Below are 23,083 nucleotides of genomic sequence, written 5' to 3'. Positions count from 1 at the left end.
TGTAGTTTTGGCTAGCTATATTGTCAAGCAAGAGGCTTTGTGTGTGGTAGGCTGGCATCTCCTGATAGGGCTTCCACGGACAGGATTGCTCCAGCCACTCTGTCTATCAGATCCCAGGTGTGCCCTGACCATTATTCTTTAACACATATACAGAGATTTGGACTTACACAATGGCAACTGGCATAGGTCCATAGAGTGGTTGCTTGAGACTGGAGCAGGATAGGTGAGATTGGACAGGAAGCTTAGTAAATAAGATAAGGTTGGGAACAGGAAAATAATTGCTGGAAGTTTGGGCAGCATGTATCAGCTGTCAGATTCACTTTAACCCCTTGTGAGCACAGGCATGGACGTAACAATACCACAATTAAGTGCCAGAATATCAGCATTAATCATTTCAGTGCCTGTAAACAGTTTATAGGGTCAGCCATAGTGGCCATACATGTCATGTCTAATTGTGTCAGTTATAGTTCCAGTGCCAGTGATCTTGTAAAAGTGGCAGACGGTAATAGTGCCCCACATTAGTAATAACAGTGTTAGTGCTTGATGGAAGAATATCTTCTCCACTAGAATGAAGCGGCATATTTACATGTCAATCTTACACTTATACTTATTATTACTTATTATAGTGCCTTCTGCAATAAGTATATTTATTTTAACACAGGAAACATACATGCAAAAATCTTACCCATGAACACCCAGTCACCATCTGGCCAACACCTGAGCTTATAAATAGTACCAATTTGGCACATATTAATTTATTTTATATACTGTATAACACCGTTAGCTGAGACTCCCTACACGTGTTGAACAGAGGGAACCTGTCACATTGTACAATCGGATCTGACACTAGTACAGTCTAGAACTTTACAAGCTAATCAATTTGTATAAAAGTGTGAACAAAAAGATTCAGCATAATTTGTATTTAGTCCAATTTCACTCTTAGGAGTTGAGTGGATGGATGGTCCACACAGTGAAGGCTGTTAATCACTGATAAGATCTTCCACTGGGCTGCTAGATCCAGAATGGGGAGAGATTTAGGGTACTGTCACACAGTACCATTTTGATCGCTACGACGGTACGATTCGTGACGTTCTAGCGATATCGTTACGATATCGCAGTGTCTGACACGCAGCAGCGATCAGGGATCCTGCTGAGAATCGTACGTCGTAGCAGATCGTGTGGAACTTTCTTTCGTCGCTTGATCACCCGCTGACATCGCTGGATCGTTGTGTGTGACAGCGATCCAGCGATGTGTTCGCTTGTAACCAGGGTAAACATCGGGTAACTAAGCGCAGGGCCGCGCTTAGTAACCCGATGTTTACCGTGGTTACCAGCGTAAAAGTAAAAAAAAAACAAACAGTACATACTCACATTCCGGTGTCTGTCCCCGGCGTCTCAGCTTCTCTCCACTGTGTGAGCGTCTGCCAGCCGGAAAGCGAGCACAGCGGTGACGTCTGACGTCACCGCTGTGCTTGCCGGCTATGGCGCTTACACAGTGGAGAGAAGCAGAACGCCGGGGACAGACACCAGAATGTAAGTATGTACTGTTTGTTTTTTTTTACTTTTACGCTGGTAACCACGGTAAACATCGGGTTACTAAGCGCGGCCCTGCGCTTAGTTACCCGATGTTTACCCTGGTTACCGGGGACTTCGGCATCGCTCCAGCGCCGTGATTGCAACGTGTGACAGCAGTCTACGACGCTGGAGCGATAATCATACGATCGCTGCGACGTCACGGATCGTGCCGTCGTAGCGATCAAAATGGTACTGTGTGACAGTACCCTTAGATTAAATGGGTTATCCAGTCTAAAATGTAAAGTCTGCAGTCACTCCACATGACTTCAGATTTGTGAACCCTCACATCATGCACAGTGTACCCTGTACAGATCCTCCGGTGTCACCGCCAGGAACGACAGTCATGTGACCGCAGTATGTGATAAGCATACTCCCGGCCAGAATCTGACTAGATGGGTGCGGCCTTGCTTAATGCCAATGTATAACGGTCTCGTGGGAATGTGACCAGGAGTATGCATATCAAATATCTGAGGTCATGTGACTGTGGTTTCCAGCACCGACACCGGATAATCCTCACAACGCACAGTGTGTGCGATGTGAGGATTCCCAAGTCTGCAGTCACATAGAGTGATGCAGAATTATAGTTTAAGACCAGACAAACCCTTTAATAAAATGCAAGTTATAATACTGAATTTTTTTTATTATCACATTTGGCTTTATATTCTGGTCGCTAAAAAAAACATGCAGAAGGCAGCTGTACAGCTATATACTTAGCAGGAGGAGATTCAGCTAAGCAACAGCCCATCTGCCACTTACATATTGTAAATTTATAGTGAGAAAATCACGGAATTATAGTCTCTTTGGATAAACATGATATCAATGTCATATTATCTAAAGACTTGTGGGAATTCACATTACATATTCGAAATAGATACTGTATCGATAAAGATTTAGGAACGAATCCATACCATTGCGCACTGTTTCTTCTTACAACTACTGTACACCACATACTCCTATTTCATATTAAAAACATAAAATAAACCCATAATAAATTGCAGAAATTCTTAAATCTCAACTGTTTATTGTGTAACTTTAATGGCTATGTTTCCAAAGATCACTGTAGGTCAGGAACGGAGCAGTGTAATTCCGTGCTCTCAGATCTGCAGAACAACTCGGAACAGATGGACACCCAATTTATATATATAGACTTTATGAAGCTTAGTAGTGAAAGCCACTCAGCTTCTACAAATCCAATCATCAGGGCTAATAATGCTTACTAACTTTAAACAATGTTTTAGTATCATTTATTGGTGTTGTTAGCCGCATTTAGTTACAGAATTATATTTTTGCACCGTGAAAGACTTATGATTATGAAGTAACAGACATAAGTATTTCATTTGAGCAAACCAAATTGACTTACCATCGTCCTATTCCCCTAGATCTGATCTACTATTGATTCCGATTGTTTAAGAAATGGAGAGACCTAATAAAACCTATGTTTAATCCCTGCGAGTGTCAACCACAAGGGGTACTAAGGTCCTTTATTCTATGAGATATAAGTCTCAAAATGTAATAGCTCTATCAATGTTGTCAATGGTTATAAATCATATGGAAGTTTGATAATTCTGGAAGAACATCAAAATCTTACGTTAGAAAAGATTTCAGAACATTGTGGTCAGTGTCACTGAAAGGTGTGCTCACGAGGGGTGGATATGCTGCAAATTTTTCATCTGGATTTTCTGGCTGTAAAATCAGCAGTGTATTATGGTAGCAAATCTCATCCACAGGCATAAAAAAAATCTGTGCTAAAACCAAGTGGATGTTGACCTGCAATGCGGAGATTATCAATTTGGAAAGCAGATTTTCACAGTGGATTCACCCTTTGCAATACATAAAATGAAATACTGTACATGGAAAATCTGCAGAAAAAATCAGAAGCATATATCTAATGTGTTTTTTGCTGAAGACTAGTCAAGGAATTTACTGGATTTACAAAGAGTACCTTTATGAAAAGCAACACATTTTTTAATAGCACTTTCGGAGGCCTAAACACTTTGTGGCCAGATATCACTTTAAAGGGGCTTTCCCAGAATTAATAATTGATAGCCTATTCATAGAGCAGGACATCAATATGGGATTGGTCAACGTCTGACATCCAGCTCCTCCACTGATCAGCCAAAATCTGCTCCAGCAGATATGAGCAATGTATGGGGCCTGTTATAAGCAATACGCCACTGTCAATCCCATTAAGGATTGTGGATGATCTAACCTACAGAAAGATCATCAATTGTTAAAGGGGTGTTCCCATCTCCAAGAACATATCTCAAGATGTATTAGGTGTAATAATAATAATATTAGCAAAGACCTCCAATTAGAAATGTAGTATAGTTCTTCTGATTTGCTATGTCTCTTACCCCATGTGCAGGGCATTACAGTAGCTTAGGTATCCATGGTTATGGCCACTCATATAGTGACAGTTAATTAGTTCGTTGTTAGAGGTTGTAATCACGGATACCTAAGCTACTGCAATGCAATGCATGTGGGGTAAGAGACATAGTGAATCAGAAGAACTATACTACATTTCTAATTGGAGTTATTAGCTAATATTATTTTTACACCCACTACATATTGGGATAGGACTCTGGACAAAAAAATTTAAGGTCTATATTAAAAACTAAAGTGCTCTACATACTGTACATGGTTTTTTTTGTCTGTGGTGCCATTTTTTGGGATACAGGGCATTCTTATTTAAATGGAGTCTGACAGTTCCCGATCGCTGTTTAAATCAAGCACAACACATTAGAGGTTATTGTGCTGAGAAAAATCCTACCTTTCTTTTTATAATCAGTTATTTTCACAAAATCAATCTTATATTCCATTACCAGTTAGGTACTCGGTGCAAATTGGTTGCTGCCAAATAGTTTGGTGCGCCTTCTCCTGTACATTTCCTCAGGCTATATCCACCTCTGTATTTATTGATAGAATTGGCTTCACAGGAACCAGAACTGTCTCTACTGAAATGTTGTGCTACCTGTACGAGTGCCGGCGCATGCGCAGAACAGCATTCTCCACAAGGTCTTCTGCTGCCTGTTCTAAGCATCATGTTGTACACCAAAGTTGCCCAAACTGCCTACAAAAAGATTCTCCTCCCTATCAGATGTTTGGAGGATACAGACATTATTTTGAGGAGTATATTATCAACTTGTGGATAGTGCAGGTAGATAGATGATTTAATAGAAAGAGCTTTCCTTCCAAAAAAGAGTATACGGCTTTTAAAAAAAAAAGATTCTTGTGCTCTGATACGGGAAACTATTTGTTTTACTTGAGCAGGACAGGAGAAGATGTACAGCCAACAGAATGGTGACCATTGTCCATCACAAGATCTAAAAGCACCTGATCGTTTCAGACTCCCTTGGAGCCCATATATATACTTGAGCAATCATTTTTATTGCTGCAGCGCTTCTAAAGGAATAATAAAAAAAAGTCTGCTGGATTCTTCTTGCTAATCTATCATTTTAAGTAGTAAGAGGAGGGAGAAGATGTAACGGAGTAATACATCTGCAGGATCAGACGACATACCGTAGGTTTCTTCGTAGCCTATAACCATGAAGACACATAAGTTGAGTTGGAGCCATATACACAAAACTGGCTGTTTTCAAATCTGCATCATTTGGAGCAATACAAAAATGTCAAAGATTTTCAATTTCATATAGTTCAGAAATTAAATGTAGCATCCATAATAAAGTGGTGATCAGAAGGATATCAAGGCTCTAAGAAGAACCCGACACTCTGAAGAGAGCATAGTGAGAAAACTAGACTTTTATTACAGTGGTCCTTCTAGAGATTGTGGATTATACGTGACGTTTCGGTAAAGACCTTTATCAAACATACCCATGTGTGTCAGGCCACAAAGTGTGGAAGAGGAAACAAACGTCGCCCATACACACAGCACTGCCTTCTTTATTTCTTCTCCCACACTTTGTAGCCTGACACACATGGGTATGTTTGATAAAGGTCTTTACCGAAACGTCACGTCTCATTTTTTTCACTATGCTCACTTCAGATCGTCGTATTCTTCTTAGAGCCTCAATATTACAAATTGGGATCCTATCGGGGCACCTGATCCTGACCGGGAGTGCCGTATTCCTCTCTGATCAGAAGGATCTCATTATAAGATACATGTCCGATTACAAAAAATGAGTTTCTTCCCTTTATATAGTCAGTTCACTTCAAATTTGAATCAAATCCCCTACATTGCTGAAATCAGCACTATAATATTTGTACCCTTCTACAACTCTTCAATTGCCACAGTGGAGACACATGTAATCTTACGACAAATGCTGAAAATGCTGACTCCTGCTCTTCACCATAGACAGCTCAGTGTTTCCAGACAAACACCGTAGTTCCATTACTGCTAGCACAGGAAAGCTGAGCGTTCGGCAGCTCTATTGCATTACTAGGTCAGTCGCTACACTCAATATATCGCATTGAAATGTGATTGCAATGTCCGAAACAAAAGAAACGGTTCATCCAGCATCCAAAGATCTGGAAACTCATAGTCCGGTTAATGTTTTTCATGTTTAGTCCGATTCCTGTTTTTCATCATCTGACATGTCAAGTAGCTTGAATAATAGAACGGAGTAGAAACAAACAATTAGAAAGATTTTCTACTACAAAACAAAGCAATCGGAGCACATGTAAGAATGTTGTTGGCTGCAAACCAGCTTACAATACACTTAGGGAAAAGAGTGCAATAATATAATTCATCTGAAAGGTGCCACCTTACAAATTAATACTTAAAAGCATTTGGCAATTACTTGGTATTAAAAGCAACCACAATAATAAGCTCAGTGGCCGACATAGGCGGAAGTATATGGCCCCTCTCTGTGTATATGACAGGAAATGCTTGCTGATTTGAGGCTGAAAATGGCCCTGCTTATCTCTTGGCCCTTGTGCAGCTCCATATGTTGCACCAATGATATGTCCGCCCCTGGATAAGCCAACCACTAGGTGTTGGATCTGAATGGGATCGACATGCATGAATATGACAGTTCCTCCAGAGAGAGATGCTCATTGTAGCTCTCCACTGCCCAATAAATGGGGGACCTGAACAGGGACCCTCCACAAATAATTCAGAATTTTCCTATAGTGAATCTGAAAATACAATGCCTGTCAAAAGTTTGGACTCTCCTGTTCAATCAGTGGTTTTCCCTGTACTTATTAGAATTTGCACATTGTAGATTCAGACTGAAGGCAGCAAAATGAAGAATGGACATGTAGAAACAAGGAGTAAGGAAACATATGTCAAACAAGCCAGAATATGTGCTAATCCTTAGACTCCTCAAAGTACCACCTTTTACACTGACAACAACGTTACCTTGACATTCTCTCAAGGAGCTTCATTACGTTAAAATGTGGAAAAGATTCCAAAGAACATATCCATCCATATCCATCCAGCCTTATCATAAGACATGAATGTCGGTTAATCTGGAATATTGCTAGAACCTTGACGCTACTCTCAAATGCATCCATGAAAATGACTAATCGTTCTGATGAAAAACAGAATTACTAGCCTCAGAATACGCAAACTGACAGCAACTGAGATAACAGCTCTCATATATGATGCACAGACATCAAGTAACAGACACGTCTCAACATCAACTTTCCAGAGGAGACTTCAAGAAGGTCTTTATAGTGAATTGGCCATTACTGAGGACCGCTAATGATAAAAAGAGACTTATTTGGTCCTAGACTCACAAGAACTGGACATTAGGTCAATGGAAATCTGTACTGTGGTCTCATGAGTCAAAATTGGACAATTTTGGTACCAACCTCCATGTCTTTGTGAGATGAAGAAAAGGTTGGCGGATGGTTTCCGTATGTGTGGTGCCCACTGTGAAGAATGGAAGAGGACGTGTAATGGTGAGGGGGTGCTTTGCAAGTGAAATTCATGATTTATTCCAAATTTAAGGCACAATATCCCACAGTATTTTGCAGCAACATACCATCTTATCCGATTTGCCCTTAGTGGAACCATCCTTTGTTTTGCAACAGGTCAAAGAGGCAAAACACCCCTCTAGTCTATGTAAGGTCTATGTGATCAAGACAAAGAGTGATAGAGTGGTGTGCCAGATGACATGGTATCCACAATCCCTCAACATGAACCCAATTGACATGGTTTGGGATGAGTTGGACTGCAGAGTGAAGGCAACCATGCCAATGAATGCTCAAGACCTCTGGGAACTCCTTACAAGGAGCAATTGGAAGCCATTCCAGGTGACTACCTTATGAAGCTGCTTGAGAGAAGGCCAAGAGTATGTAAAATTACCATCAGATAGCTGATAGTTTCTCTTTGACTTCTAGTACAACACAAGCCTTTATCAACCTGATGTGTACACTGTAAGAGGATTGCCTCTATGACAAGTTTTCTTTTACAGTTTTCTAGATGTAAATAAGAATAGTCCATTCCTCTGCAAAAAGTAAAGAATTTAGAAAAATGTATTACACAACTTTCATTAATAATGCAAAACCCCTTTAAATTCATTTTACTTCTGAGGATGTGTTCAGATACCCATCACAGATTCTGTAAAAAACAGACAAAATAGAACAGCATGCTGCGCCTCTTTGTCCTACAAAATGATTGACACCATGATGGAAACGCTACATTATAGACATTGCGGTCTGTCGGTCATCATTGATCTCCAACATATGAGAGTTCTAATACGGTGGTTATTATCAATGTTCTCATCCTTATCATACCAAACAATGACAATAACAATTCGAGTGTGAACATGCCCTAAATAGTACAGCAAACAAATATGTTGACCTTTATGAGTTTAGAAATCGAATGGTTTGCACAAAGTTTTAACGTTATCACCTACCCATTGAATAGGTGACATCTTGCTTATCACTGGGGGTTTGAGCACTTGGACCACTATAAATTCTAAGAAGAGTCCCATCAGAGAGGGGCGTGATCACAGAAACCACTGAAGTACATTCAGGTCAAGTAAGTCAATGATTCAATTATCTTCGTTTATGAAGAGCAGACTTGAAAGTGTTAATATAATGAGTCTGTGCATGTCTTCATATAAAAATTCCAGTAACAATAATCCAAGGCTATGTTCACATCACGTTTTAAAGTGAATCTGTCACCAGGTTTTTGCTACCTCATCTGAGAGCAGCATAATGAAGGGAAAGAGACCCTGATTACAGTGATGTGTCACTTAGTTTACTGGGTGCAGCAGTTGTGATACATGTTTTTAGATCCTATCCACACCACTGATTAGTAGCTTTCTATGGACATTGTATAATGACAGTAAGCTGCTAATCAGAGCTGGGGGGCATGGTAGGACCAGGAGGCACGTGGGCAGCTAGTCCGGCAATTATAATCTCCTCCTAATAAAACACTGATAGTATTGCAACCACAACACACAGCATAATAAGTGACACATCACTGAAATCAGTGTCTCAGTCCCTGATGAATGTTTTTTTTTTACTGGATACTGCTATTTGGAAAATCACCATTCGCGCTGTTTCATACAATGGTATCTAGCAATAAATGCATATGTTAGAATGGATTTCTATAGTAGTGGATGTCACTGTGTAGCCTCTGTCTGAAGTCTTTGTTTAACACTTAACATATACATTAACTAAATGATGCCCTCTCAACAATTGGAGATGTTCAGACAAAGAACTCAAAATTAATTTGAACTCCATTTGTGTCATTCTGTTCTATGGCCCCGTTGGCAGTCAGGGGTATCCAGTCACAACCCAAGGACGCACTGCATAAATACAGTGTGAACAGGTCCTAAGGAAAGACGATTTACTTGGCTTTTTTTTTTTTTAATTTAGCCTCTACTTTCTTGCTTTTCAGTTTGAAAGCAAAAACAGATTAGAAAGTTATAAGATTATCCTGCTAAACAAATACACCCATGTGAATATTTAAGATCTCCAGGCCAATGCAGCTACCTGGGTTCTTGTAGGTTCCTATCTGACGCCAAGCCTCCATAAGTATGCTAAATGGAAACAAATGTTGCAGATTCCTCTAATGTGAAGAATGGGCCCTGTGGATTGACGGGATTTACTATTTTATATTTGCACAAATCAATCCTAGACATTGACAGGCACTCATCAGAGTAGGAGACAAGAGATGGTACAGGAGATTGCAGATGTGGGCGAAACACCGGGCGACTACCCGGACCGCTGACTCTCTCACTGAAGTAGTTCTCTGGAACAATGTGATTAACATCCATTTTGCTGAGAGCAGGGTATGTTACAAGTTTGTGATATACTCCAGTACCCGTATATCCATCTGAGTAACTGTAAGAGCCCGCTGTGTGTGTATAATTCTATAAATCCATAAATTTCTGCACATTTGAAAAAAAAACCCATACACATAAGAGCCAAAATGGCCGGTCTGGGGATCTACACCAGGAGGGTTAATTAAACAACACATAATTCAGTGCTATTAGTCAGTGTGCCCACAATGTGCTTTTGGTGAGTTTTTGATGCTGCGTTAATAATGCAGTGTCTTATAGTCCCAGCAAAGTGGATGGGATTTATAGAGATCTCATGCCCACTGGGCTACTTTTTTGCGCTGTGTAAACTGACCTGCGGTGCGTGTTTGAAATCCGCAACTTGTCAATTTCTCTTGCGGGTACACTAAGTTTTATGTGCAGAATTTTCCCATAGACTTACGTTAGATGCGGAAAATCCACAGGTAAAAAAACACGCATGCATTGTTAGTACGTTTTCACGGTGGAAACGCATCAAGATGCAAGTAATCTGCACATGACTGTATCTATAGTTTGGTCAAACAGGAGGAAGTTTAAAAAACAAAGCAACTTTATTTAAAACATGACATCAACACGACACAAAAAATGTAGTGTCAAAAGCACAATAAACATCCATGTAAAAAAGCACTCAAAAACGCAAATAAACTAATTTAATTAATAGGGGCAGGAAATCACCAAAGCTCATCATGGGAATGTAGCCTTAGGTCTTAGGGCAGACCAGATCACACATTATGGTTGTACATATACCCCTTATCCTGTCTCATTCCTCACCTGATTGATGGACATGTGTCTTTTTTTCAATCACATTAAAGGCAATCTGTCAGCAGGTTTTCGCTATGTAATCTGAGGGCAGCATGATGTAGAGGCTGAGACACTGATTTCAGCGATGTGTTATTTATTATGCTGTGTGCTGTTGTTTCAATACAATGAGCGTTTTATCAGCAGGAGATTATCACTGCCGGACTACAGCTCACATTCATTCTGATCCGACTCTGCCATCAGGGCTGATAAACAGCTCACTGTCAAAATACAATATACACAGAAAGCTGTTGTATCAGAAGGGTCAGCTTTCTAAATCTATAAACTCTGTATCACAACTTCTGCACCCAGTAAACTAAGTGATACATTGTTGGAATCAGGGTCTCTGTCCCTACATTATGCTGCTCTCAAATGAGGTGACAAAAATGTGATGACAGATTCCTTTTATCTATGTAATTATAATGTCCCATAATATATTACAAAATGTCAGCAAGTTCTGTGCTTTGTGCAATAGGCATTATTTGCCCTATTAGCCCTGTGTTGTCCAAGTGAACGACTTTATTAAAAAAAAGATACATATGTAATTAAAAAGGTAAAAAAAAAGTTAAAAAATATATATATATTTGTATTCACTGAAATAAAAAAGGCAACAGTAAAGCAAAGATTTTGTGCAAATGTCTTATGTGGCAGAAATAATCAAATATTGTATATCTGGTTTATTATTATTGTAGACGTTGCCCATGTAATATAATGTAATGTAATAAATATATACAGTATGTAATAAATGGACAGAGATGTAATGGACGTGCATGAGAAGTAGATGCTAGGCCTTTAGCAGCAGTGAAAACTCCATGCAAACTGATCCAGTTCCTAAATCCATCTGCATAATAAGCAAACATTTTACAAGATCTTAATGAGTACATTGCCTGTCAAGCTTTGTTCCTTAATTAATGAAAATATTGCCTCTGTCTACAGTCTAATTGCATGAATGAACAATATAAGATACACATGCGGAACTCCACATTTGATTGACTGTTGTGTGAGCGATTGTCTCTGAGCCACGGCACTTCAATCACCATGGCAACACATCCTTTCATTCAATCCAGCAGATTTAAAAGAAAAAAGTATTTTTATGACAAAAAAATACCTGTCCTCGTGGCTTATGTATGTATGCTCTCTGATCCCACAGCGGGTTGGAAATAAAACAACAATACGTCTAATCTCTACACTTGGCATATTCACAGAGACATTAGACCATTATGTCTGCGTTGGCGATGATCGGATAAGTATCTAAGGCTAGTGTCATATCCATTAGGCCATGGTCACACTAGCAGTATTTGGTCAGTATTTTACCTCAGTATTTGTAAGCCAAAACCAGGAGTGGGTGATAAATGCAGAAGTGGTGCATATGTTTCTATTATACTTTTCCTCAGACTGTTCCACTCCTGATTTTGGCTTACAGATACTGAGGTAAAATACTGACCAAATACTGAGGTAAAATACTGACTATGTGAACGTGACCTTAAAGCACCAGGAGTGGGTGATAAATACAGAAGTGGTGACGTGTTTCTATTATACTTTTCCTCAGACTGTTCCACTCCTGATTTTGGCTTACAAATACTGAGGTAAAATACTGACCAAATACTGAGGTAAAATACTGACTATGTGGACGTGACCTTAAAGCACCAGGAGTGGGTGATAAATACAGAAGTGGTGACGTGTTTCTATTATACTTTTCCTCTGATTGTTCCACTCCCGATTTTGGCTTATGATGTAAAATACTGACCAAATACTGATAGCCCACATTCACACTAGCAGTATTTGGTCAGTATTTTTCATCAGTATTTGTAAGCCAAAACCTCCACTTCTGTATTTATCACCCACTCCTGTTTTTGGCTTATAAATACTGATGTAAAATACTGACCAAATAATGACCGTGGGAACGTGGCCTTAGCTGGTATAAAATAAGTGACAATACTCCTAAATGACACATTGGGGGGCAAAATGACAGCTATAGTTTCGTTTTGCATTAGTAACACTCAAAATCAACAAAAAAGGTTCCCTTTCCCAGTCCCTAATAATCCCCTTCCTCCCTCCACTCCCAACCCACACTTATTACAGAGCCATCCCACGCTCCTAGGACCTAACCTGCAGACTGTGGAGACACAAGTGTAACATTGTATACAAGGTACAAACAACACATAATACTCCACAAGTTTCCAAGAGAAAGTGTTTCCCAAACATCAGCCTCCCCATCCCATACCAGAGGCCAGTGATATAATGTGCCTGGCTGTGATCAGCACCCAGCCATGTATGATCAGACAGCACATGTCTAGTAACACTTCACTTATGTCCTCTAAGCACTTGAATTCATCGCCTACTGAAATCACAGCAGTGTCCTTTCATCACACATCTCCTGCTGTCCTTTCTAGATTGATGCCAGCCAGCCAGTGCCTTATTGCATTTGCAGCAGGGCATCACATAGCATCTGCATTATGATCATTCCTAATTTTGTAATGCAAATATAAACAGACAATCTCAAGTTTATTTCAGCCAATGCAATCAATATCTCACATGGAGAGACAAGTGACAGCCCAGATGTGAGCAAGTCAGAGGACATTGAAATGGTGGGTGACCTGTCAATGACCAGCAGACACTGACACAAAGGGGCTTCATTGGGAATGGAGGAGGCCAAGTTTGCTGCTACATGAGGGCAGTGCCAGCACCCACAAGTAGGAGGCAGCTCCGTATTTTGGGGTGCTCTCTGACACAAAGGCTGGGTGGGCACAGTGCGGGCTCCGGCAGCCTTCAGCACCGGCTGTGGGACAGCTCCTGGGAGCAGCGATCAGGGGGGAGGGTCTTCTTACCTGTCTGCAGGTTCAGGGAGATCCTCGCCTCGGCCAGATAAGGGGTGTCACTTTTTGATCGGACTCTCCTGATGGGTCGCCGATCAGTCTCCTCCTCTGAAGATGCCGCCATTAAGGGGTGAGCAGTGAACAGGGTTGCCCGGCGAGCTAATGCAGTGGGTAAATCAGAGCCCAAAAAAAGGGAGAAGGGAGAAGGTGCCAAAAAGGAGGAGGGGAAGAGAAAGAGAGAGGAGTGGGGGGAGGGGAGGAGAAGAAAAGGCAGAAAGAGACAGGAGAAAAGGAGGAGGGAAACAGAGAAAATACGTTAAGGATTTGAATGTAGATGGGAGCAGGAGGAGAGCAGAGCAAGCCCTCCCCCATCTCAGCTGCTGCAGCTCCACACTCACAGTGCCAGCCTCTATTGTGTGCAGCATACAAAGGGTTACTGAGTGGAGCTGCAGCATGGCACCTACGGGTTCATGTGGGGAGCCTGCTGCATGGCAGAGCCGGGGCTGAGCTGTGCTGATGGCCAACTGCCAGCATGTCTGATAACAACACACACATCATCACCTGGATTTCTGGTGGCCCCACCATAGCAATAGTAAGGGGCAGGCTTGTAGCTTTCCTGGGAAAAGACCCCATAGGGGACAGAAAGTGTGACCCAACCTCACTGGGTGCTCTGTGTAACATGGATCAGTGTGAGCAGGAGAGATGTGTCTGCAACAATGTTTTATACAGGGATAATACGATTAGTGTTAAAGCAAGTGTATGGCCACGCTTCCCTGCTAGATAGCAAGTATATACAGTATATAGCAATATATCATTATCGAGACGATGGAAGATGCATAGTCACACTGTACAAAAAATATCTGCACAAATGGTAGAAAAACTGTAATAATATATATATATATAATCCACAAACAGTCTCTAGAAAAAGTACTCTAAGAAATGTAGACTTTTGGCATAGATTGGTGATTTTGGCCCTCTCAGGCAGGTGCGGATGGGCGTATTTGCTATCCGAGTACGATCCAACAAAACACCAGATCACACAATGTTACTCTATGAGGCTGTGCACATGTCCGATTTTTTCCTTGGTTATTTGATATTTGGGTCGCACTCGGTCGTACAAGTCAGTGAGTGCGTGGGAAACATCGGACTGCACTCGGATGACATGCCCGTGCATTCACACAATGGAGAAGATGGAGACACTTTTCTTCCATCTTCTCATCTGAGAGAATCGGACCACAATATGCTCAGACTCTGATCAGACTGGGATTAGGATACTCGGCCCGATTCTCTCGGATTACAGAACCTACGGCCGTCTGCACCTTCCCTAACACAAATAAATATATTGCTATTGATCTCATGTGCCAAAAGGTGAGTGATGGCCCTACACACTGCTAAGTACCAGTGAAACGAAAGAAGCCGAGAATTTTCTGTACATTCACTTTTACCTGCTCTGTAAATGCCAAGATTCCTGGAAGAAGGTCTTGCTGGGACATGTAGTTGTCTGCCATTTCCAGAATTATGGAATTTAGAACTCACTATTCCTTGGTGGTTAATCTGAACTTTCCTAATTCACTGACTTCTCTGGGAACTCCATGTGCCATTTCTTACCTGTAATTCTCCGCATAGTTTTCGTACTGAATACTGCATGCGAATAACTTGCCAGGTCATTCTAGAATAAAATTAGGAATCTCAGATCCCATGATAGCATCAATTTCTGCCTCCTGGTGTGTGCATCTACTGTATTTTCCATGGCTATCATACACCATTTTTTTTAGTATATTAGTATCATAAATGCTCGTATAAGTATTTTTTAAGTAAAGGATTCATCTGAATATTAATACTACACTGTATATTGTTATGCCATTGATGTGATTTTTTATGATATGACTCCTGTACTGCTTACTTATGGTACTGTTGCCCTTTTATGTGGCAGAAGGACCAGATCAGGTGCGATATTAACCTTAATACAGAAGATAAAGTACTAGATATTCTATATTGTTTTGTTAAACATTAAAAGTTGTGGAACCTTTCATGGGTAGTGGAATTCCTCATGGTAGCCATGGTAGTGGTTTCAGAATGTACCCCACCAAAATTACAAGTTTCAACCATCAGAATTAAAATAACAAGGAAAATTCATGTTTAGGACGTCTCATCAAAAAGCATCTCTGAGAGTGTGAAACTTCCATATATACATTAGACACAAAAGCAGACAGAGGAATGACTTCAGGACTCTGGACCCTGGGGTAAAAATGAGCCTGGGTCCTACCCCTATGCAGGGTTGCCAACTTGATTTTTTATTTATTTTTTTACGAACACATTGTAAACCCATAATAAATCATTATGATTATGAGCGATACTTCTACAGACCATTATTTTGATAAAAAGGTATCAACTGTATTCTCTGTTAACTATAAAATAATGATAATTACAGACAAAATAATTTGTAGAAGTTTCTTCAGCTTAAAAAAAATTCACAAACATCTCAAATTTTTTTTACGGACAGGGCAAAAAGTGCTCTCTGTTTACGGACTGTCTTGGGATTTTTGGACAGTTGGCAAGCCTTCCCCTATGTGAGTCTTGCAATGAAAAGGAAAAGAGATTGAGACCCCATTGTAGTGACAGTTTTAGGTGCCAGAATCTCAAGCAGGTCAGACATTTATCATCACTACTGTGGATAGTGATGCGGTTAGAGTCTAGGAACTAAGCATTAGATCTGGTGTCATGTACTGTAATCAGTGCAGAAAACACAGTGCAAAGTTGGAAATATGTCAAGAATTAGCACATGCCACTGCCCTAGTATACATACAGTACAGACCAAAAGTTTGGACACACCTTCTCATTTAAAGATTTTTCTGTATTTTAATGACTGAAAATTGTACATTCACACTGAAGGCATCAAAACTATGAATTAACACATGTGGAATTATATATTTAAAAAAGTGTGAAACAACTGAAATTATGTCTTATATTCTAGGTTCTTCATACTAGCCACCTTTTGCTTTGATGACTGCTTTGCACACTCTTGGCATTCTCTTGATGAGCTTCAAGAGGTAGTCACTGGGAATGGTCTTCCAACAATCTTGAAGGAGTTTTCAGAGATGCTTAGCACTTGTTGGCCCTTTTGCCTTCACTCTGCGGTCCAGCTCACCCTAAACCATCTCGATTGGGTTCAGGTCTAGTGACTGTGGAGGCCAGGTCATCTGGCGTAGCACCCCATCCAGGGCCGGACTGGCCATCTGGCAATTCTGGCCTGTCTGGTTGTGGGCTGCCTTGTCTGTGAGTCGCCTGCCAGGGCCGTGGGGTACTCGGTACCGGGGCCGATACTTAAAGGGGATGTCACGGTGGCTGCGACCCAGTCCATGGCCCTAGGCACCAAAGTTAAGGGTAAAGTCTTAAAAGGGATTATAGGAATAAAGTTTGTGTTTGTGATGCCACCTGTGGTTCTAGGTCAGAGGGGACAGACGCTGCTTAAAGGAGTCCCCTGGGGTGATGTTACTGCAGCAAAGATGGTGACGCTTCCCCCAGGTGGTTTACTGATGGTATCAGGCCACAGTCCAGGGTACCACGAACAGGTGGTGATATGGTCCGGCCGGCCTGGAGGCAAAGGTGAATCCCTCTCCCAGGTGAGGTCTGTAAGCCTTCCTACTCGTGCTCATATGCGAGGTCCCTGCTGCCTGTAGCTTGCTGGCAAAGTCCTCTCTCTCCTGTCCTGGGACAGTTACCTGTATGGTGGGCAGTATGAGCCTTTTTATAGGGTCTCTATCACGACCCGGGCTCCTCGTGTACTCTTGCACCTTCAGGTGTGGGTGCGGTTCTGTCGTGCGACCTGGAGTACAATACAGCCTTGGGCTCCCAGTGCCCGGTTCCTGTGCTTCAGCCCAGAGGGTGCCCAGTCACAGTTCCCTTCTAAGCCCTTTCCTTCTCCTGTGCTTCTTTCCTCAGTTGTTCACTACAATCCAACCCTTCAGGTTCTCTTCCTTTCCTGGAGCTGCAACTCACTCATGGCTGCACTGCCCTACTGTCTGGTCTCAATCCTCACTCTTCCACTGTCTCTCCCGACTTGCTTCTCTCCTGGTCTCCCTGGACTGACTGTCTAACTCCTCCTCCAGACCAGAATACTTAAAGTTGGGGAAGCTCTTCTGAATCCGGTTTCAGAGCTCCCCCTTCTGGCCTGGATTCAGACTGTGTTGTATGTAGGTGCTTACCTGATAAAGGAAATCCTCCTTGCCTCCAAGCATGATATCACCCTCCCCGAAAGGAAGGCAACATCACTGTAACAACCGGGGTGTTACATTTGCTACTTTATTAACAGAATCTCTGTTTTCCAGACACTCATACTGTTAAAAGTTTTGACAGAGCACAATGTCAATGACTCCATCACTTACCCCAACAGGCCACGGGTATCATTAGAAATATTGGTCTTGTAGTAAATCTTCCTTTCCTCCATCCAGGGTAATATTAGTAATATATCCCATCTGGTGCGCGGGGACGGGGACAACATGGGCCTGTGTGATTTCAAATGCCAGGACTGAATTTCAGCCCCAGTCAGTACCTGACCCCATCACTCTCTTTCTTGGTCAAGTAGCCCTTACACAGCCTGGAGGTGTGTTTTGGGTCATTGTCCTGTTGAAAAATAAATGATGGTCCAACTAAACACAAACCGGATGGAATAGCATGCCCCTGCAAGATGGTGTGGTAGCCGTGCTGGTTCAGTATGCCAATTTTGTCGCCAGGAAAGCACCCCCACACCATCCCACCTCCTCCTCCATGCTTCACGGTGGGAACCAGGCATGTAGAGTCCATCCGTTCACCTTTTCTGCGTCGCACCAAGACACAGTGTTTGGAACTAAAGAGCTCAAATTTGGACTCATCAGACTAAAACACAGATTTCCACTGGTCTAATGTCCATTCCTTGTGTTCTTTAGCCCAAACAAGTCTCTTCTGCTTGTTGCCTGTCCTTAGCAGTGGTTTCCTAGCAGCTATTTTACCATGAAGGCCTGCTGCACAAAGTCTCCTCTTAACAGTTTTTGTAGAGATGTGTCTGCTGCTAGAACTCTGTGTGGCATTGACCTGGTCTCTAAACTGAGCTGCTGTTAACCTGCGATTTCTGAGGCTGGTGACTTGGATAAACTTATCCTCAGAAGCAGAGGTGACTCTTGGTCTTCCTTTCCTGGGGCGGTCCTCGTGTGAGCCAGTTTCTATGTAACGCTTGATGTTTTTTTTGGCCACTCATTTTTCTTTACTTAGCTGCTTTTTTCTTGCCATAATACAGATTCTAACCGTCTATTCAGTAGGACTATCAGCTGTGTATCCACCAGTCTTTTGTACAACACAACTGATGGTCCCACACCATTTATAAGGCAAGAAATCCCACTTATAAAACCTGACAGGGCACACCTGTGAAGTGAAAACCATTCCCGGTGACTACCTCTTGAAGCTCATCAAGAGAATGCCAAGAGTGTGCAAAGCGGTCATCAGAGCAAAAGGTGGCTACTTGGAAGAACCTAGAATATAAGACATATTTTCAGTTCTTTCACACTTTTTTGTTAAGTATATAATTCCACATGTGTTAATTCATAGTTTTGATGCCTTCAGTGTGAATGTACAATTTTCATAGTCATGAAAATACAGAAAAATCTTTAAATGAGAAGGTGTGTTCAAACTTTTGGTCTGTACTGTATATCATAAAAAGAAAACAAAGAAGGGGATGTACTTAATTACGGTGTAAGGCTTCATTCAGGTATCTGTTTTTGTATTGGTACAAGAAAAAACGGACTGTTAGTCATCAGTATGTGGAATCCAAACCTAATCTATTTTTGGTCCATATGACCATTATTACCATCTGTATGACATCCTATTTTGTCATGAGAGAATGTTTTTTCACCAATCTTCTTTAACTCCTTCATGACCCCAGCTTTTTTTCGGTTTTGTGTTTTCGTTTTTTCGCTCCCCTCCTTTCCAGAGCCGTAACCTTTTTATTTTTCCATCAATATGGCCATGTGAGGGCTTATTTTTTGTGGGACAAATTGTACTTTTGAACGACGTCATTGGTTTTAGCATGTTGTGTACTAGAAAATGGGAAAAAAATTCCAAGTACGGCGAAATTGCAAAAAAAGTGCAATCCCACACTTGTTTTTTGTTTGGCTTTCTTGCTAGGTTCACTAAATGCTAAAACTGACCTGCAATTTTGATTCTCCAGGACATTACAAGTTCATAGACACCAAACATGTCTAGGTTATTTATTATCTAAGTGGTAAAAAAAATTCCAAACTTTGCTAGAAAAAAAAAAAATTGCGCAATTTTCCGATACCTGTAGCGTCTCCATTTTTCGTGATCTGAAGTTGGGTGAGGGTTTATTTTTTGTGTGCAGAGTTGACGTTTTTAATGATACCATTTTGATGCAGATACAATCTTTTGATCGCCCGTTATTGCATTTTAATGCAATGTCACAGGGAACAAACAAACGTAATTCTGGCGTTTCAAATTTTTTTCTCGCTACGCCCTTTAGAGATCAGGTTAATCCTTTTTTTATTGATAGATCAGGGTGATTCTGAATGCAGCAATACGAAATATGTGTAGGTTTGATTTTTTTATTGTTTTATTTTGAATGGGGCGAAAGGGGGGTGATTTAAACTTTTATATATTTTTTTCATATTTTTAAAACTTTTTTTTTACTTTTGCCATGCTGCAATAGCATCCATGGGAGGCTAGAAGCTGGCATAGCCTTATCGGGTCTGCTACATAGGAGCAATGCTCAGATCACTCCTATGTAGTAGATTTACTGCATTGCTATGAGCGCCGACCACAGGGTGGCGCTCACAGCAATCCAGCATCAACAACCATAGAGGTCTTCAATAGACATCTGGTTGTCATGCTGATGCATCGGTGACCCCCGATCACGTGACGGGGTCAGCGATGTGTGCATTTCCGGCCCTATGGCCGGAAGCGCTAGCTAAATGCCACTGTCAGCGTTTGACAGTAGCATTTAACTAGTTAATAGCGGCTGGTGGATCGAGATTCCACCCGCCGCTATTGCTGGCACATGTCAGCTGTACAAAACAGCTGACCTGTCCCGGCTTTGATGCGGGCTCACCGACGGAGCCCACTTTAAAGCGGGGGTTCTGACCTCAGGCGTACTGTCCTGTCTGAGGTGAGAAAGGGGTTAATGACACCCTGGTATCTGGGCTTTTTTCAAGAATTCTTTTTTTTTTTTTTACTATCTGTTCATGGATCCATTCACTCTTTGTGACCAACTCAGTTATGGGCCCATTAATGGACCCAAATGAGATCTAAGCTTGACACCTTTCTATTTTTGGGTGCAGGCAACTGGTCTGCAAATAAATCAAACATGTAAATATACCAATAGACTATGGGTAAGTGTTTTATCAGTAAAAGATACTACATGGATGTGTAAATGAAGGCTTAAGTGTCTTACAAGACAACTTTCCCTTTATATAAAGGGCAGTGAGTCCTTAGATAAGCTAATTGTTTCATCTTCAAATTCCACAATGTCCAAAAATGTCCCAAACACATGACTGGAAATTACTTCTGCCATAGTAATTGGAAATTTATTTTGCCTACCTTTGGAGAGGAGTTTTATTGCTTGTCTGGAGAAAACATAGGTTAAAGAGGATGAGGTGCCGGCAGTTCCTCTCATGTATCCTTTTACCCTTTCTTCAGGGACAGAATTGCTGGCAAGTATGGTAAGTGGACAGCCTTCTGACACTGCATCGCTAGGTATCCAAGATTGATTCATGCCACTACAACTCAGAAAGTGGCAGTTTTGTGAGTTGTGGTTTGTGCCAGAAGCTTCGGAGCCAGGATGCCACTGCTACTGAGAAGTTGGGACAGCAAATAATCATGAATTGAGACTGGGGGGTGGGGACAGCAAAGAGTAATGAATTGAGAATATGGGATGGGGAGAATAAATAATGATGAATTGAGACTGGGGGATTGGGTACAGCAATAATGCTTATTTGAGATTGGGGGGTGGGGACAGCAAATGATGATTTGAGACTGGGGGTGGGGTACAGCAAATGGTTATGAATTGAGACGTGGGGATGGGGTACAACAAATGCATATTAATTGTGACTGGGGGGGTGAGGTACAGCAGATGATGATGATGATGATGATGATGATGAATTGAGACTGGGGTGTGGTGTACATCAGAGGTGTCAAACTGCATTCCTCGAGGGCCGCCAACAGGTCATGTTTTCAGGATTTCCTTGTATTGCACAGGTGATAATTTAATCACCCGCACAGAATGATTCCAGCACCTTGTGGAATGCTAAGGAAATCCTGAAAACATGACGGCCATCGAGGAATGCATTTTGACACCTCTGGTGTACATCAAATGGTGATGAATTGAGACTGGGAGTTGAGGAACAGCAAATGATGATGATTTGAGGGTGGGGAGAGCAAATGATGAATTGAGATGGGGTCTGTTATTTTGCAGGGCCGCACTATGTCACTTTTTTCTTCATCTGGCATACTGTATAAGTTGGGGAAAAAGTGGGAAATGTGCTCTGGAAGCGATGCTATAGATAACTGTGTGTTATTTTCTGCAGAGACGAGTCCTGGCTGGAAGGAGTGATGATGGTTTGCACTGGATGAAGAAGAAAAGCGAAGATGAATGACTTCAACTACAGATGTCACTGATGAGTCAGTATGTTACCTGTACACTTACACTATACACTGTATACTATATACAGAGCTCCTGTGTATAATGTCACTGGTGGTCACTGCATTACTTATACACTATACACTATATACAGAGCTCCTGTGGTAATATGTTTTATGATCAAAGTGTGGCAATATTTGTCCCTTGTATGTGAAATTAATCGGTCACTAACTATGTGATGATAATATGTGGTCTATTTATGGTATGGCGGTATTTGTCCCTTGTATGTGGTATTATTTGGTCACTATGTGGTAATATGTGGTCTGTTCACAGTGTGACGGTATTTGTTCCTTGTATGTGGTATTATTTGTCACTTTGTAGTGATAATATGTGGTCTAGTCATGGTGTGTTTAGTGAGGACGTCGTGCAGAAGTGGAGTTTTTCCAAGAGTTGGTTGTTGGACTGTGGAAGGTTCGAGTGGTGGAAGTGGAACTGGGGTGGAGCTTGGGTGAAGTCTCAAGGGCGGGCGAAAATTTTGCCAGTGTGTGGCCCTGAAATTCCTTGTGGCAGCCATGCAAACACATTGTACTTCTGGGCACTCAAGGGAGGTTGCAGCTCTGGAATATGACAGCACTTGAGGATAATGGACTCCTGGTCGCTTCACTTTTAATTCTTCTCAACTCTTTCGCAGTTAATTTTTCACTTTTTATCTCAACATGTTTTTTGTATACTATTTGACTTTGCAACAAAACTTTTGATGGTTCTGTGATCAAGTCCCAATATCTTAGCAATTTCATGAATATTGCATCCCTCTGTAAGACTTAACAATTTTAGACCTTTCAGAGTCAGTTAAGTCTCTTTTTTGGCCCATTTTGCATGAGGAAAACAAGCCGCCTAATAATTCTGCATAACTTGATAAAGGGTGTTGATCTCCTTAGGCCTCAACCTCCCTCATTACACAAATACTCATCACCTGATCTGCTTAATCCAATAAGCATTCAAGGTTATACATCTTGGAGAAGGAAAATATGCATAACATT

General features: G+C 41.4%; 1 protein-coding gene across 3 annotated transcripts in view; it reads right to left on the bottom strand.

Annotated features, from left to right (window-relative positions):
• PHACTR1 (phosphatase and actin regulator 1) overlaps window positions 1–23,083 on the bottom strand; it is a 495,254-nt gene that overhangs the window by 413,630 nt on the left and 58,541 nt on the right. For all 3 annotated transcript variants that reach the window (XM_077269898.1, XM_077269903.1, XM_077269904.1), the window contains exon 3: window positions 13,436–13,582. In XM_077269898.1, coding sequence (XP_077126013.1) covers window positions 13,436–13,582 — 147 coding nt within the window. The remainder of the gene's footprint in view (window positions 1–13,435; window positions 13,583–23,083) is intronic.

The sequence above is a fragment of the Ranitomeya variabilis genome, chromosome 6, assembly GCF_051348905.1.
Source record: "Ranitomeya variabilis isolate aRanVar5 chromosome 6, aRanVar5.hap1, whole genome shotgun sequence".
In the NCBI taxonomy this organism is placed as follows: domain Eukaryota; kingdom Metazoa; phylum Chordata; class Amphibia; order Anura; family Dendrobatidae; genus Ranitomeya; species Ranitomeya variabilis.
This window is presented reverse-complemented; position numbering and strand designations above follow the sequence as displayed.